Source organism: Gorilla gorilla, chromosome 9, assembly GCF_029281585.2.
Source record: "Gorilla gorilla gorilla isolate KB3781 chromosome 9, NHGRI_mGorGor1-v2.1_pri, whole genome shotgun sequence".
Classification (NCBI taxonomy): domain Eukaryota; kingdom Metazoa; phylum Chordata; class Mammalia; order Primates; family Hominidae; genus Gorilla; species Gorilla gorilla.
Genome location: NC_073233.2, coordinates 41,822,494 through 41,841,485, shown reverse-complemented (window position 1 = coordinate 41,841,485; position 18,992 = coordinate 41,822,494). Strand labels below are relative to the sequence as shown.

The 18,992-nt window shown below is 42.2% G+C and overlaps 1 protein-coding gene across 2 annotated transcripts in view; it reads left to right on the top strand.

Annotated features, from left to right (window-relative positions):
- PAMR1 (peptidase domain containing associated with muscle regeneration 1) overlaps nt 1-18,992 on the top strand; it is a 94,239-nt gene that overhangs the window by 53,026 nt on the left and 22,221 nt on the right. For both annotated transcript variants that reach the window (XM_004050946.5, XM_004050945.5), the window contains exons 5-6: nt 2,035-2,252; nt 4,742-4,849. In XM_004050946.5, the coding sequence (XP_004050994.3) occupies nt 2,035-2,252; nt 4,742-4,849 (326 nt within the window). The remainder of the gene's footprint in view (nt 1-2,034; nt 2,253-4,741; nt 4,850-18,992) is intronic.

Sequence of the window (18,992 nt, the reverse complement as noted above, 5' to 3'; positions counted from 1 at the left end):
AAGATCTATCGCAGGCTGCCCTCACTGGCCTCAGATCCTGTCACTCTCCCGTTCATTCACCACCTTGCAGCATCCCTGGCTTTCTTTCAGTTTCTCGAACATGTCAACCTCATCATTGTTCCAGGGCCTTTGCACTTACAGATTCCCCTGCCTGGACCACTCTGCCCCATGACCTTCACAAGGCTGGCTCTACTGCATCATTTAAACCTCTGCCCAGCTAGCACATCCTCAGAGGGGGCTTCTTTGACCACATTGTGTCAGAAACTTAACACCTTAGTCACTTTTTATGCTCTTACCTGGTTAATTTGATTCACGGCACTCAGCACTCTAAAATTACCTTGTTTTTTAGTCTCCTTGCTTATTATCTATCTTCTAACCCAGAATTAATCTCCATGAGGGCCGGCACGTGCCTAGCTGGTAGCTGGGGCACTGCTATGCTGACAGCACCTAGTACAGTGTCTGGGACAGAGCTGGCCTCCAGAAATATGTGTTCAGTAAGTGAACAAATGGACAAATGAATGCATGAACGCAAATATAGTTGCAATGTCTCTTCAGCTTCAGAAAAAACTGTGGCTTCTGTCAGGTGGTAGCTTCTCCCTTACTCTGAAGACAAAGATATCAAGGCCAAGAGAAGGAGCTGATTCCTTAACACACACAGTGAGCGCATGGTGGCATCTGCATAAGAAATCAGCTGTCCTCTTAGATGTTAGAGCAGGCTGTACAAAATGCGATTCACAGGACCTACACCCCAAAAGCTCTGTGATCAACCCTTTGTGAAGTAAACACTGATGAAACTCGGTTATTGGATTTCTTTGTTAGTAGTACCTTTTAGAACACTTAAAATCAATATACTGATTGTCACTATATTCCAGTGTTCCCTAATGCTGGCATGTTGGGGTTTTACTGTAGGTGGCAGAAATATCCCTACTCCCAACATTTTAGGTAGCAGTTATGGGCCTTTCTATTTCTATTTTTTATCCAGAGTGTGGAGGAGAAGATACAGACATACATTTTGTGAACTTGATACTCAGGTATTCCCTTGGGAATCCTGGAAAAATGCTTTTGCCTCTCTTGCCCTGGGATGCAGCTGCTGCTTTTCTTGTCTCTTGGAATCGAGGGCTTAATGTCATCTTCTGTGTTTCCAATCTGGTGTATCTCAGTGTTTTCAAACCCAAGACCCCTTTTGGATAAGCATGGATGTGTCAGGTTTCCTTAACCCCTGAAATTCTGACTTGGTGCTACTTTCTCTACTCTTTGGGTGAGAATTATCGTTGCCTAGAAGATAATTACCTTCTGATTCTTCCATCAAACGGAAGAGTGTGCAGAGGTTTTTTTGTTGTTGTTGTTGTTTTCCCCTTTACTTAGTCTTGCAAAACAATATGAGCTTTTTTTCATTCTCCAACTATAAAATTACAATAAAGTATCCATTCAGTCGTATATTTGGCAATATCTGTAGCATCTCCATAGGCCAGGCACTGCGCTGGACACTGTGAAAACTGTGGAATGAGGCAGGTGTTCCTGTCTGCCTTCAAGTTACTTGCAGGCCAGTGGAGAAGACAGGCCACACATAGACACACAAATAGTCAAGGAGGTAAATATAAGAGGTTGAAATTTATGTCTACAGTATGAGAAAAATAAGGGATCTTCTTTGGAAAGAGTGGTCAGGGAAGCCTCTTTGAGGAGAGAATATTTAAGCTTAGGCCTGAGGATAGGAAGGAACCAGCCACACAGACTGGGAGGAAAAAGTGCCCTGGAAAAGAGACCAACACATGCAAAGAGTCTCTGCATGGATTATGGCACCTTGCTCCACCTGGGCAGGCACTTGCATGTGCACATACATGCAAACAGTGCACAAACACATACTCCTCCACTAAGAGAAATTCGCCAACCTCTGAGGACCATTTTCCTATCAGATCAGGCCAGTGACACCATCTGTTCCTCAGGCCTGTTCCTCATCTGGCCTTGAATGTGCCCAGCGGTCTCAGGACTGTCCAGGGCGCATCTGTTTCCCTCCGTCACCCTGTCCACCCACAGATTTGTCATGTTGAGTCTGGAGTTTGACTACATGTGCCAGTATGACTATGTTGAGGTTCGTGATGGAGACAACCGCGATGGCCAGATCATCAAGCGTGTCTGTGGCAACGAGCGGCCAGCTCCTATCCAGAGCATAGGATCCTCACTCCACGTCCTCTTCCACTCCGATGGCTCCAAGAATTTTGATGGTTTCCATGCCATTTATGAGGAGATCACAGGTAAAGGCCAAGGAGACAAATGTGGCATTTTATGGCTTGCTCCAGATAAATATCTCCTTTCCATGTCCCTTCCTTTCTTCCTTTCATCCTTATTAAAACCTAGTACGCTGTGTTCTTAGAAACAGCCTACACACTGAGAAAAAAGAAATAGCAAGGTATATTTCAGAAAAACTCACTCAGAACCAGAACTAGGAATGATCTCCCTTATACAAATGGCAGTGGCTAAAGCACGGAGAGGCTGAATGACTTGTCCAAGGTCACACAGATATAGGGGCAGAACTAGGGATTTGTACCCAAGCTGTTCGGCTCTAGAGCTCACACAGGGTGACCTCTCATGGTTGGGAGCATTGGCTTTAAATCCCTGACAGATCAAGCTATGTGACCTTGGGTAAGTTCTTCTACCCCGCTGGGCCTCTGTTTCCTAATGAGTGATAAGGGAGTAATAGTAGATCCTTCTCCATTAAGGAGGCTCTGAGAGACAGAACAAATGGAGAGCTTGGCATAGTCTGGTACATAGTAAGAATTCAACAGCTGCCCAACCCTAGGCATACATTTACCCTCCACTTGTCACCTATAAAGTAGGTATTAAAAGAGTATAATGGTAAATGTCATTGACTTGATGAGTACTTTCAGCCTGACTGTAACTCTTGCTGTGATCATATTAGGAAGTAGGATTTGACCAAACTGAACAAAATGCTTAATCCTAAGCAGTCACCCCACTCTCATCGTTCTGAGATCAGATTGCATCAGGTTTTACAAAATAAACACAGGCTTGAAGTTTGATTTAAAAAAAAAACTGAATTAAAAAAGAACTTGTAATGGTATTCTGATCATTAAGACTTCCTTATTCATAGGGTATGACATGAAAGTCTCAGGAAAGAAGGTGGGTGGCTGAATAATCAGTGTTTCTTCAGTCCTGTCTGTTCAGCAAGGCCAGGAGACCCTGCTCCCTGGTCTACCCCTCTTTTAGGAGGCTGCCTACAGGAACTCTCAGCAGGTGCTCTCTACAGTCTCTGTGCCTGCCCCCTGTGGAGCTGTGTAGGGCCTGGGAGTTCTGATGCTTTGCTGCTGTGGTGTGATCAGCCTGTGGCTGAATCCTCTTCCCTTGGTGACACCCTGCAGGTATAGGCTGAGCAATGTCCCACATGAGATGCGTCTGTGGGGGCTTAGGACAGTCAGCAAGCCAGGTAGGGGCAGCAGTGGCTGGCCAGTCTGTGAATCTGGGACTGAGGGATGGTCAGGAGAATGTCTTTCTCCCCTGAAATGACCTCCTAACCTCCCCTGGAGAACTTTGGCAATACTGGCCTGTGTTTTATCAATGCCGTCAAATAATACCACTTCCCATTTTTCAAACATCCCTGTTTGTTCACTTGCCTTCAAGATATTTCCTATGGCTAAAGTCACCTGTCTGCAACCTGCACATCAAAATCCATCCTTCATAGCCCCTACTACTTTCTTCCTCCTCTCCTAAATCTTTTCTCTTGCTCCAACAAGCTATGACTTTGCCCTTTTTTGAATGTCTTGTAGCATTGCCTCTTCTTTCTTCATAATACACTAACTATATTATGCTTCAAGTCATAGTCATTTTATATTTTTCTTCAAGTAGCTTTAATCTGGTAAATAGGACATCCTGTTCTTCCTTGTATTTCTCCCTTGTCATGTTTTGAGCAAGTAGTCAAGACAGGTTTGTTGAACTGAGCCAAGGAATATACTTCTACATTGGGATAAATGAATGTAGGATTGATGGATAACACACAGATGAGTGTTTCTCAAAATCTTTTCTGTAGAAAAATAGTCCCCAGGATGCCTTGTAAAATGCAGGCTTTGAGGTCAAATAAGCTTCAAATTCACAATGTATATTAGGAAACTCACAATGTATATTGGGGCATTGAACTGAGAAGTTCTGCACTAAAGAAATCTGGTTAATTAGCATTGAATGTCAGCAACATTTCCCTAACATATTTGAGCTCAGAACCCTTAGTAAAACACATCAACATCTCAAGGGACTAATGATTACAGAATGTAAGTTTGGAAATTATTGAATATATCTTCAACAGTGTCATAATGATTGTCTTCCAGTTACATTGCCCCAGTACCCAGGATGGTGAGCTTTTATTTGAAAAAAGATGGTCTTCAGCTACCCAAGGATGTCTCTGTCCACTGAAACCCCTATGGGAGAGATACAAGCATGGCTCTGCTTTCATCAATTTAATGTTCTTATTTGCATTGCCTTGTGGTCTTCAGACTATAGGAGCATTAAGCATACTTCTGGGGCCCTCAAAAACATCAAATAATATCACCAACATTTGATATTTAATGAGTATCTATTTTAGGCATTTTCAAATAATCATAACATGAATTCAGTAAAGGGAAGAAAAAACATTGCAAGAAGACTTTAATAAGCAATTAAAAGACTTTGGTCAAGACTCTGGGCCTGAAGACATCGACTCAATGCATAGTGGCACTGAGGGATGCCTTTTCTCTTACAGCATGCTCCTCATCCCCTTGTTTCCATGACGGCACGTGCGTCCTTGACAAGGCTGGATCTTACAAGTGTGCCTGCTTGGCAGGCTATACTGGGCAGCGCTGTGAAAATCGTGAGTATGCTTCCTAAGTGGGAGTTAAGGTGTCAGATGGGGCTGGTATGGAAGGATTTTAAGAGCTTGCAGGGCCAACTCTTTCTTCATGTCTAGGATGGTCTGTCCAAGATGGTGCACAGTGTGGACTGAGTGATTCTCAGAAGGGCATAGCTGCTTCTGAGTCAGGTTCTCTGCAACTTCCTAGGTTTGTCTATTGGCATTTCCAACCCTCACTTGCTGCAAATACCTCTTAGAAAGATACAATGGCCTCTAGTAATATTCAGAGCTCAAAAACACTGAAAAAGGTCAACAAACTTTCCTGTGGCTCAGTCTGTATCCCTGTCCATTCTAAGATCTGTATTTTAGATTTATACTCCGGCACCATTCACAGGCTCCAATGTGACTTATTGCATAACTTGAAGCCCTGCAATGAGGGTGGTAGATATACATTTTGCTGAGCAAAATTATTAATAGCACCCTCTTTCGTGAGCAAAGTGTCTTGAATTGGATGACAAACTATATGGTCATGTTTTAACACATGTCTTATATAAGGCCTTGGTTACCAGACCGAAAACAGGTGTCACAGATGGAAGCCATCAGCATGGAATGTGATGTGCATAAGGACAAGAATTTGGGGGAGAGCAAAGGAGGACAGACAGTGTCCTAGGTAGGTTTTCCCAAAGCAGATCGTGAGTTGAGAATGTGTACACAAGTGAAGTGTTAAGGACAGGCTCCCTGGGGAAGCTTATAGGGGTGTGGGAAGCTGGCCTGGGAAGGGAAGGAGGCCAAGTAGGGGTGCGATTTCAGGCAAAATACCAACCTCAGTGTTAACCTGTCATGAGATCTGGAATGTACATTACTCCTTAGAGTAATGTTCTAGCTTTAAGGCAAGGGATCTGGGCTTTCGTATGCCCACAGCAATCAGTCATTGGGTGCGGGCTGCCCTGGGGAACTGGAGGACATAAACCGTGGGCACACATGGCTTCCTATGCATGTGGGCAAAGTGGTTCCAGTAGCCCCTGAGCAGTTGCCTGAAAGAGAATCACAAGTACAGGCCATTGGAAGTAAAATACCATAGGATGGGGAGGGGAAAAGGGCCCACAGAAACACAGAAAATAGACCCGAGGGCAGAGCACCAACAGTATCTACTACAGTCACTTCTAACTAGAGTGCACAGGTACTCTGTGGTCATCTAACAGCCTGGTCTGGCAGTATTCTCTAAAGTTTGTGTATGTTTTGAATTAATTTTCACGAATGTTTTCCTTTTTTTTTGAGACAGAGTCTCTCTCTGTCGCCCAGGCTAGAGTGCAGTGGCGTGATCTCGGCTCACTGCAAGCTCCGCCTCCTGGGTTCAGGCCATTCTCCTGCCTCAGCCTCCCAAGTAGCTGGGACTACAGGCGCCCGCCACCACACCCGGCTAATTTTTTGTATTTTTAGCAGAGACGGGTTTGCACCGTGTTAGCCGGGATGGTCTTGATCTCCTGACCTCGTGATCCACCCGCCTCGGCCTCCCAAAGTGCTGGGATTACAGGCGTGAGCCACTGCACTGGCCCAGTTTTCACTAATGTTTTCTTGCAGACAATGCAGATGGAAACCCTGGTTTCAATAGTGGGTCCCTGTGTGTGCCATTGATTTCTACTAAAAGCATCCTTGCCCTGGTTTGGCACAGCTCACTTGAGTGTGACTGCTAGAGACATAGAAAATGATGTTCTGCTTCGTGGTTCTTGCCTCATTTGAGCCTGCCATGTTGTGTGCAAGGCAGACCAGAGAAATGTTGCATTCTCTTGGCTTCAAGAATTTGTATGTAGAGCGATTCTAGATTCTTGACAATGGCAAATACTGAGCTTTACTCTTTGGATTCAGAGGAGGAAACAAAAAGAGGGAAGGCTTAATTTCTTGATGAACGAATTACACAATGCTTTGATAAAAAAAAAAAAGTAGAATTGGAAAGAAGTAAAACATCACCAGATAAAGCCAAAATGTCTTTAGGAAGCTGAGTCAAATTAGGAAAGAAAAATAAATTGGTCCAAAACTTATGATTAAAATATTCATAGGTAGCTTGTGAGTCAAAACAGATTCCTCAGCATTGTTATTCCATTAAGAAAATAAGAAACATAATGAAAAAAGAATGTAAAATATGTCACTATGAACTGATTCATAACTTAATTCACAAACTGTCTCAAATTACTTTAAAGCATCAGCATAGATAGGCAGGAAAATTCTACCTTGCTGGTTTTCAAAATATTGTTCAAAAGTCATAATTCCCTTAGTAACATGTAGTTATAGTGAAGTGAAGGTGTTACCAGTGGATATCCGATATGTCATTTACTGGCATCAATATGGGGGAACTAAATGTTTTTTGTTTGTCTGTTTTCTGTAAGATCCACGTTCATTTTTCCTTCTAGGAAATTTGGCACGAGTATCAACTAACTCACTGGGGGACACGTCACAAAAAATGGCTATGGCAGTTTATGTTATAATTTCTGAGTAAACCTTAGCAATTTTTCCAGAGCAGTCTATCAGTTAGAAAAGCAAAAAAGAGCAAAAAGATTTATTTTCTTGTTTTCCTCATGAGGATACCAACAAATTCAAAACATCCTGGTGGGAATTCTTTTGAAATTAGGAAGAAACCCAAGCATCTGGGGTTCCCCAAACTCTGAAGTGCCCAAATTAGACTAGGCTCTTTTTTTTTTAATGGTTTTAAAATCAATATTAATGACCAAAATCAACATTAATGAGAAATCTTTCATTTATGCAGTGCCAAATCTGAGGAGGGCAAATCATTTCATAGGTGCTGCTTTAATGATCTCTTCAAGTCTTTGTGGAAAGGTAGATGCTCAGTTTTGCAAATGAATGATTTGAAGCAGAGAATGCAAGACACTGGTCCCCATCAAATTCAAAACCAGAGGCCATAATTTCACATTTCCCACTTAGTTCACAGTCTCTCAGACACGACACTTGCTGTATGTCTTGGTGAGACTCCAGATGCTTCACTGATGAACTATGGTTACCATCATGTCCCATTAGCGAGTCCTCTTAAAGGACTTCCCATCCCAGTTAAAGCTCATCTGTTTCTCTTTTCCAAATAGAATTCCGATGTACAGACTCTTGATAGAAGCTATTCTCTTTATTTTCCTTATGTACATGTATGTCTGTGAGTGGAGTGGAATAGGAGTAGATTTTCTACTTAATTGCAGAAATATATGTCAAAAAAATCAAACAGTACAGAGGTGTATAGAATAAAAAGAGAACATTGTTTTTTCCTGGCCAATCTTGGTTCCTAGTGGAAGCATTGTAAGAACTTGGTGGGTATTCTTCTAGACTTTTTTTTCTGCGGTATGCAAACCTAAGTGGTCTATGTGTCATTATTTTAAATCAGTGGTTCTCAACCAGGGGTGATTTTGCTCTCCATCTCTACCCACAGGGGACATTTGGCAATGTCTGGAAACAGTGTTGGTTGTGATAATTGTAGGAGTGAGGTGGTGTGCTGCTGGCATCTAGTGGGTAGAGGCCAGGGATGCTGCTAAACATTCTACAATGCACAGGACAGGCCCCACAACAGTTATCTGGCTCAAAGATCAGTAGTGCCAAGGTTGAAAAACCTTGTTTTAAACACCAGTGAGTTAAGTATTCATACAATTTTTCAATTTATTTTCAGTCCCCATGTTATGGATATTTTTTCAAGATCAGTCCATGTTGGTATTCTGATTTGAAAAAATGATTGCTGAATATTCATTGAATGGCTGAATGTATTAATATAATTATATATTCATCCAAGTCCTTAAGATGGACTTAATATTGCTTTTAACATTTTGCTATTATGAAGAGCACTGCAATGAATATCCTTACATATATTTCTTTGTTCATACATAGAAATATTTTTGTAAGATAAATTCTTAGATGCTGAACTGTTCCTTCAAAGGGTACACGTATTTTGATTTTGAGAGCCACTGTGGTCACTAAAAGGTTTTGGCAATTTAGAAGACGAGCCATTCATTATCAACACCTGTCCTCAAAATAAGACTTGGGACCTGCATTTCAGAAACTAGGATCCATCCTTGTCAAGCTGGAAATGAATTTATTTTCAAAGGAATTCCATTGGTCTGGGGAGAAACTTCTCCTTCAGACTTTCATGGGACAGGAGATAAAGAATGCAAAATAATCAGCTAGATTTGGCCTAGTACCAGCTGTCAAGAAGGTGTGAGAGCCCCCGATGGGACAGTCTTCAAGGGCTGCTACCCCAGGCCTCACCTGCCCTAGATTGTTTCCGAAGGAGTAAAAACTTCCCCCGGTGCCTGGGTGACCTCCTCGGAAGCACAACAAGGAGAACAGCCCCCTCCTCTGCCTTGAGGCCAAGCTATCCTCCTGCCAACACCGTCAGCAACCTCCAGCCTCCCTGGGCCACCGTGTAGGAAACTGGGGCCCCTTCTTCCCTCTGAAGTTTCCTGTTTCTTTGTATGGAACACAACAACAAAATGGGTCCTCGAGTAAATGGTCAGAATCTTGTTTTGAAAAAGTGGAGAGCAAGGGATTCATCGTCCTGCTCTAATTTCCATGTTGCCTTTGTTCCCCCAGCCCAGTTGACGGGGCTGGGACTTCCCCCTGCATCCTAATGAAGGACGATGAAACAGGCTAACTCTTGGGGCACAATGCTCACACTGCAGGCTCTGACGCGCCTTGGAGCAAAACAAATCGGCCTCCACCAATTAAAGAAAAATGGTGAATCTGGATTCATTTGGGTTTTGGAGTCTCTGAAGGTTCCCACTGGCCTGTCCCAAGGCTTGGGAAGAAAAGAGCTCAGGCTGAGAGGCACACTTTATGCTTTAGCTTCAAAGGGGAGACCCGCGCTTCTCATCAGAATAAACAATTAGGAACTTTGGGGTGTTCATGAAAACATGAAGCCGAACCAGTGAGAATGTACTGAGACCCCTAGTGGGTAAACTATCATCTCTCCCATCACGGACAGATGCATATACTGCAGGCTAGGTGGAATTACTGCAAATTATTTTGAGATCTCTGAGGGTGAGGCATTTAAAAATGGAATTTTTACTGCCTTTTTCCACAGTTCTAAGACCTCTCTTATCCTTAATACACAGAAGACAGGTGCATCTTTGTCCATCATGAGATGGTACGCCCCAAGGTGAAGAATCACCTTAGAATCTGTGGCCAGAAAAACCTTGGTTTGACACTGAGTCTTCAATTAACTAGTCAGGTGGTCTTGAGCGAGTCATTTAGCTCCTATGAGCCTCACTTTCCCCATTTATACCTCCAGAAAAATAATACCAAATTCCTCTTAGGGTGTTTGTAGGGAGGGGATGAGATGATCCACATAAGGCACTGAGTTGAGTAATAGGAGCCATCCCACTGTTTCTGATTCCACATTACGGCCATTTAAAAGTATGGCAGAAAGTAAGGGATTCCCTGGATAAGGGACTAGGGCAACAACACTAGTTTCTACAATCTGGACAATTATGACATAACTTTCTCAAAGTCCTAGGATTTAAGAAAACTCTCCCAAGACTTTCTGAGTTTCCTTTGCAAACCTCCTCAAGCCATTGCTAAACACTAAATATTGCCACCACTGCACCAACATACACGCAAGAAAGATCTGTTTTTAAAAGGACAAGTAGGTGGTGCCAGTGTCATTGTTGTAAAGAAATACTGAATCCCAGGAAAAGACACCCACATTAGGCATGTTGAATGCTGAGGCTTTGTAACCTGGACAGCCTTGGGAGGGAGCTGTTAGAAATGACAAATAGAGTAATGATGGGGAGAAACTAGATTCGGACACTCCAGAGCAGGTTGCTCAAAGCATCATGTTATCTGGCCAGCCTCCCTTTTTCTCATGGGGTTTTATTGGTCACTTATTTAGTGTGGGCTGTGTCAGTCCCCTGCTGGTCATTTTGGAGACAAGACTTCAGACTAACATTTTGGTATTTTGTTAAAGGGACAGGGAGAAGAAAAAAAAAGGAGCAATCAAGACTTCAGAGTAACATTTTGGTATTTTGTTAAAGGGGCAGGGAGAAAAACAAAGGAGCAATCTGTCTTGAGAGGGTATGAAGGGCATAGGGCTAATTCCATGGAGAACAGTCCCAAGGAATCCGTGGCTATTACCCGCATGTACTTGATAGCCCAGAGCCTTTGCAGACTGGAGGAGCCCAGGAAGACCATTAGCTAGTGGGCCACTGTCTTCTTACACATTACCTGGGTCTCTCATCTACTCACCCTCCCTAATATGAAATGAATCTGTAATGTCCTCCTTGGTGTATTCAGAGGGATGCCATCCCATTTGGATTTAGATCCAAAAAACAAAAGCTGCCACTGAACATAGTAGAAGCTGCCCTTTTATAGTTACCAAGGTGTGTGTGTGTGTGGGTGTGTAGGTGTGGTTTTTTTTTTTAATTTTGGGGAAAAGTTTTCTTTTCAATTAGATCAATCCTTGTGAGATGAGCTTGGGTCTACCTAGCCCAAGTGACATCTTAGTATGAACTATCCTGGGCTCCATGGGCCTTGACCAAAACATTGCTATGTCTCATGCAGGGCAAGAGGCTTAGGGGTTCTGACATAAGGGGTGCATTTTGCTACTCAGGAATTATTTCAGCATGGACAGCATTCTAGCCAAATACCAAGGCTAGAGCCAAATACCAAAGTGAAGCCATGTAAACAATGCAGCAAGACTACCTCCAAGAGCTGGGAACAGAGCACCCATCAGTGTTGAAAGGGCCAGACCCACCATTGCTTTGCTAATGCTTTGCTTACGCTTTGCTTGCACCTATCTGCTTCTTGCCAAGGCCCTTTTGGCTTTTGCTTTGGCAGATGAGGTCACTGAGACAGGACTTAACATGGCAGGCAGATTGTATTTGGGTTCTGGGTTAAGAGGTAATTCATTAGAACTGGGATGGACTGTCTACCTACTAAGGGTTGAAAGAGAAGGGTGCTCATCATCACTGGCCATCAGAGAAATGCAAATCAAAACCACAATGAGATACCATCTCACACCAGTTAGAATGGCGATCATTAAAAAGTCAGGAAACAACAGGTGCTGGAGAGGATGTGGAGAAACAGGAACACTTTTACACTGTTGGTGGGACTGTAAACTAGTTCAACCATTGTGGAAGACAGTGTGGCGATTCCTCAGGGATCTAGAACTAGAAATACCGTTTGACCCAGCCATCCCATTACTGGGTATATACCCAAAACATGCTGCTATAAAGATGCATGCACACGTATGTTTATTGCGGCACTATTCACAATAGCAAAGACTTGGAACCAACCCAAATGTCCAACAATGATAGACTGGATTAAGAAAATGTGGCACATATGCACCGTGGAATACTATGTAGCCATAAAAAAGGATGAGTTCATGTCCTTTGTAGGGACATGGATGAAGCTGGAAACCATCATTCTCAGCAAACTATCACAAGGACGAAAAACCAAACATGCATGTTCTCACTCATAGGTGGGAATTGAACAATGAGAACACTTGGACAGAGGAAGGGGAACATCATACACCAGGGCCTGTTGTGGGGTGGGGGGAGTAGGGAGGGAAAGCATTAGGAGATATATCTAATGTAAATGATGAGTTAATGGGTGCAGCACACCAACATGGCACATGTATACATATGTAACAAACCTGCACGTTGTGCACATGTACCCTAGAACTTAAAGTATAGTAAAAAAGTATATTAAAAAAAAAAGAGAAAGAGGAGGATACAAACAGTGAGAGCATAGCACAATTAACTTCTGTTGGAAACAAGCATCCCTGACATTATGGGACCCAAGACAGACACCAGCCTGTTGGCAATGGTTATAGAACCCCACATTTCCTTAAAGGCATCTGCCTTGTGGGACATTTACCACTTGTCCCTCCCCTTGCAGGGCATTAACTACATGTCCCTCCTCCTGTGTCAGAAAATGAAAGCTTCCTCTTTGCAAAATGCAAGGTATTCTTGTTGGTATCCATGTACTAAAGCAATAGTCATTATTCTCTCTATCGTTAATATAGGCCAGGCTCTGGGCTTTATGTGACGTGGCCCATTTATTTGTCTCAATGTTCCCATGTAGTAGATACTTTGATTACCTGCACTTTACAGATTCATCCAGCTAGACATTTTTGAGTGTCTATGAGGTACCAGGCACTGGGGAAATAAGGCAGGGCTATCCAGTATATATTTTCCCCTCATTTTGACAAAGCTATGAAACAATTCCAATCTTAGCCTTTCCTAGTCCTTAGAAGAATGTTACATGCCATGCAGTTTCCAGCTACAGCTTCTTCTAGCAAGGCTTTTGGTAATAGTGATGGTGATGATGAAAGTTATTACATGCTTCCAGTATGCCAGGAACTGGGTGGGATCTCCTAGGACTCAAATGTGCCTAGCAGCCGAGGAATCTTCTGCAAGTTCATTCTCTTCATCCCCAAGGCTAAACAGAACAGAAATGCCCAGCTCAGGCCATTTCTTATAGTTTGAGAAGTTGGCTATGAATACCACTGGGGAACATTTCCCCCAGTAGTTTAGAGTTATCACCCACCCCCAAGAAGCTGAAGCAGAAATCTTCTGAGATTTGGGGAAGCCCAAGAAAACTAATGTTACCAAGCAGATTCAGTAGAGGATGGTGAAGTTTCTAACACATACATAGGCTACCCATCTACACTGTCAAATGGGAATGTGTCAGGTTGATTTTGAAGAAGAAATACAATGACTAGGACTTTTCAAAAATTTTCCAAGTTGACCTGTCTCTTAGGCACAGGCAGTTTCAGCTGTCTAAATAAATAGGCCATCCAAACACCGGAAAAGTGGTATCCGAAAGACGTAGTGTACCATGCCCAAGGACAATACTGATTAAGATCAAATAGCTAATTGTAAGCCTCAGCCTCTAAATTGCTGCCGGATGAAAAAATAACAGTGTGTGCAATCCAAGCATAATTTCACATAGAGAGAGAATGAGAATTTCTCATTCACACCCCCACAGGGCTGGAAAACATCAGGGGGGAGGAATTCCATTGGCTGGAAAGGGATCAAAAGAGTTTTCAGTGGGGATTACATCACCAGTTGGTGTCATTATTCCTGGTTGGTGAAGACCTTCCTGGGAGTAAAAAATATTTGGTTTGGTCCAGAGACACAAAACTCAAATATAAGCTGAACAGGAAAAAATGAGGAAGAGAAGAGAGGCCATGTGATGCTGTCTGTAAGAGCTGGCCTCATGTTAAGTAGATTTCCAGGATGAACAATGCCCTGATGAGAAAGTTAATGCCTTTTCTAAACAGAACCAAAATTCTGTCACAAGTTGTTTCCTTGATTTTGGTGACAAGTGACAATGGGCGGATGCCAAGAGTATGCTAAGAATTGAGACAAACATCTCTCCATCCCTGGCCCTTACTACCAGTTAGATGACAGTCATCAATTTTGCTGACTCTGGATCTGTTTCCTTTGCTGGAACTCTCAGATAATCTTATAGCTCCAAAACCCAGCTCATATCAGAGAAACAGAATAGTACCTGCCTGACTTGGTTTTTAGCTCAGGTGGTATCTGGCAATCATAAATATTTCATTAACATAACATTTGCAAAAAAAGAAATACATGTTTTGTATGTATAGTTTTGTAGATCACTGCAAACTCTTTCTGAAAGCAAGCAGGGTATAAATAATTAAAGTAAAATAAAATAATTTGGAAGCTGAAAAAGAACAATAAAAAAATAGAGCATTAGATGGGATAGAGATTAAAAGAAAGTGAATGAACACACATTCATCTGGGGGTGCAACCATTGCTGATTTTATTCTAACATCTACTCCTTTCTTCCCGTTATCTAAGGATGGGTGCTGAGGAAATGTTGTTCACTTCAGTTTTATAAATTATAGAAATGTTGATTTTTCAAATATTATATCTTTCTAAAAAGTAGATCATTCTCCCTTTCCTGAAAAGAAAAAGGTAGCTGGACTTGATTATGTGTACCATTTCTGTGCATGCTAACCCAGCTGTCTTGTACTTTTATGCTCCTTCTACCCTGTCTGAGGCTTTCTTTGGCTCTCAGGGTGCACAGGCTCCTATAGGTGGGCAAATGGGAGGTAGGAAGAGTTAATGTTCATCTCATCATCCTTCAACAAATGATTAATGACAATTGGTAGGTAATAACTCATATCCCTTCCTCTGTGAGTAGGATAATGATGAGACATGCTCCACGCTGTCTCCCAGAGTTTCTGAACATCATTCAGCCTCAATAATCCCCTGTGGTAACCTCCTTGATAATGCAGTCTTATCTCCTTTCTCATTTATAATAATCCCCGTCTCATTTCCCTCACTCCACTGTTGGTTCTTCCTAAGATTGTCACCTAAATGAACTACTTGCACTCAAAGCCTTGTCAAACAGGCGGCTTCTAGGAGAACCCAACCTAAGACACCTCATGAAGGTGTTTCCTTGAGGAGCTAACTTAATAGAGGTCTACAGCTTTGTATTAGTCATGGTTCTCTAAAGAAACAGAACTAATAGAATTTATATAAATATGTGTATACACACACACATACACACAAAGTATTGGCTCACACAATTATGGAGGCTGAGAAGTGCCATGATGTGCTGTCTACAAGCTGGAGACCAGGAAAGCCAGTGGTGTAATTTGAAGGCTGGAGATCCAATAGTGTAGACTTCAGTGAGCATCTGAAGACCTAAGAACCAAGAGTGCTGAGGGCAGAGATGGATTCCCCAGTCAAGCATTCAGGCAGAGAGATAACCCAAATTATCCCTTCCTGCACCTTTTTATTCTATTCTGGCCCTCAACAGATTGGATGATGCCTGCCCACACTGGGGGAGAGCAATCCTTTTTACTCGTTCTACCAATTCAAACACCAATCTCTTCCAGAAACACCCTTACAGACATGCCCAGATATAATGCTTAACGAGATATCTGGCATTTCATGATCCAGTCTAGTTGACACATAAAATTAAGTACCACAGTCAGGTAGATCACCATCTAGTTGTTTCTCTAAACTATTAGATAAGCCTTTGATCAATGCTGACTAACATATATTTTAGGGTTGCATTATCTGAAGGATACTCAAAATATGAATCATCTGTATTGCTGATTTAAAAAAAAAGTTAGATCTAAGAATTGATATTCTGTACACACACGTGTGCACATGCACAAGCTCTTCTCTGTGTGTAAGAGCAAGTTTAGTCCTTTGTTGGTTCATGGGAGTGAGTGGAGACTGCAGTGTTATTTGTGGAGAGAGCCAACAATACTTCCCAGAGGATTTGGTATCTTCTGAAGGGTTTGTTCAAACTGAAGGGTTTGAAACATGCTGTGCAGCATGTTTGAAAATGGCTGCTCCTATCATAAAGAAGTGTCTTTGGGTCTCTTCTAATTGTCTCATCTCTTGTAATTGTGCCCTGATCAATTGTCCACACTGCATTAACTACACAAATGTGCCCTGGTTAAATGGTGATCTCTGCATCAACAGTTCTATCTAGTACCACGGGGAGAACACAAATAGGATAAAACTGGGAGCTCCAATTCCAACAAATCTCCAGTGATTATTCTCAGCAGAAGCATTTAAATTACAATTTGGTTCCATTTAACAGCATTCTACCTGTAGATTAAGAAATTTCTTTTCAGACAGCACGGCAGGCTAAGTGGTATGAACCCACTGCAATTAATTGCACCTGATGAAATCTTTGCTACAATCCAGACTACAGTCAACTTCTGGGGTTGGCTAGTATTTGCTGAGACCCTGCACCTCATTCAAATTCATCTAAGGACCCATGGTTACCTTTACTGTATTCATTGGTTCACAACTTATCCTCTGATGTAATTATAGAAGCAAAGTTAAGAAAGGTGCTAGCCACTTAGTAAGAATTGGTGCAAGTGAAAAAAAATTATATATGTATTTATTCTCCCTACTCTTGCTCTCTCTCTGTCTTTCTCCTTTTCTGGTCAGAATGAGTTGAGTTGGCCCAAAGAAGTAAAATTGAATTTCCTGCAGTGACATCCCTTCAAGTACTAGTTGGAACTATTAACTCTCTTTTTTGATTGAAAAAGATTGTGTTGGGTAAAAATCTGACCTGGGGAATAAGTAAGTGGAAGGAAAGCCCCAAACCTTTTTTTTTTTTTTTTCTGTTAAGTGTTTAAGTGAAGCTAGAGAGAGCCTTGAGAAATATAAAGCACCTTAGTAGAATATCTTGAACTGGCATCACTTCTATTTCAGGGTTTAAATAAAAAATTTCTATATTAAACATATAGAAAAACATCTTCTAATGGCTTATTCAGCTGGGCACAGAGGAGGCACTCATTAAATGTGTGAAGATCTAAGAAAATGAATCAAATCAATAGTTAATAGCACTTCATCATTCTGTGTGACATGCTGGACTTCTGAAAGGCAAAGCAGTGCTTGAACTCTTTGGCTTCTAGGGGCTTTTTGTAGCTGTCATCTCCAACTTTGAACTTATGGCTTGGAGACTTAAGCAAAAGGAAAAGACACATATTCATGCAAGGCTGGTGTATCATATTAAAATTCTAGATTCATTCATTCATTATAGACAGGCATACACTGGTGGATAGCAATAAATGAAAGAAGAGGTCTGTTGTCTCACCACAGCTAGGATCTACTCCTAAGTTTTGTGTTTATCAGAGGATATGGAAGGGGCCTCCACTCCCAGGTTAGGAATGAAGAGTATGGACTTCCTTTTCACACATTTAATATTATTGATTTCACTGGAGGGCATAGAAAATGGTGTCATGAGTGTGTACTGAGGAACCACTTTTCCTGAAAATAACTCCACATTTTCCTGATATAGTTACTCCCTGATATCACTATCATCATGTCCACTTCCTATAGAATTTATGGACCTGGTCATCTCAGCTACTTTTATGTCGAGTATGACAATCACATAGGTGAGAAAAGGATGTCACTTTACTTGCTTTGAATCCACTAAAATCCGTCTCTCAGACCTGTAATTCAGGCTCATGAAAAAGGCAGTCGCTGTCATTCTTGGGACCTCCTCTGTGCCCCAGACTTGTAAAAAGGTTACTTGCTTTACACAGACAGCACCAAATCATCAGAGGGAATCATCTCATGGCAGATTTTAGGTACATGCTGTTTTGTTAGGGAAGCCCAATGTCTTAGACTACCTAATTCTTTCAGGTAAAACATCTTGGCTGGCGTGGGGCTGGCCTGGAGCCCAAGGCGAGCATATTTGTGGAGGTTGGAAGTCCTCTCACGAGGACCTGGCCTCTACTTTCTTGGCCAATCATACTCCCCAAGATCTTTTCACTGCCTAGGAGTGCTGCACACAGGGCCTGATGCCCAGGGTTAAGACAGCTACCTCTTTGTGATATCATCCCCTCCAGGAGTGAGACTGAGGGAAGGCATGAGGGACCTTGATGTCTAGGGCTAAGAAAACAGCAGAGTTGTCTCAGGTTAGTTTTTTCCCCAAGCAGTCCCTGAGTCACGTGCTTGGGTCCAACTGATTTATCAAAGGAAGCACTCCCAGGATCAACCAGTAACAGAGCTAGGGAATCAAGATAAGAATGGGGATGGAATCAAGCAAGAGTGTTTTCAACTGAACTCCCAGACTCAACCTGATCTCATGGGCTCTGAGGGGTATAAATTACACCTCCAGGAACACTGTTTGGGCTTGTAAACTTCCATATCCATCAGTCATTGCCTACAGGCAATGCTGGGGTGGGCCTAGGGGGACAAAAATCTCCTGGGTATTTTTCAGCTCATATGAGGTACACATATGAAGTACAGGGTGGTGGCCATGCCCAAGGGCAATCCTCTGAAGGTTGTAAGTGCCGGTTCTCAGCTGCAAAGCACTCATGTAGAAGTTGAGGAATGGGTGCCTTGAGCTGGCAAAAGAATCTGGGAGACTTAAGTGTTCATTGTAGAGCCATTCCAAAGCCATCACATATGTTTCTGTAAACTGACATGACAGTTTACATGAGAACCACCTCATACAGTTGCCTGGAGGAAAAAAGAAAACAAAAATAAGAAAGATCTTTCTTTAAATATTTATCTGAAACAATATCCCAGAGAAATGCACCTTTGATTCCTATTTTTTGTTCATGCAATAGCATGTAAGGGCATGCTAAACCTAGTGTGTTTCTGTCTCCAGGATGAGTCCTGAAAGTAGCATGGCAATGTGCTATTTATTATTAATCACAGAATAT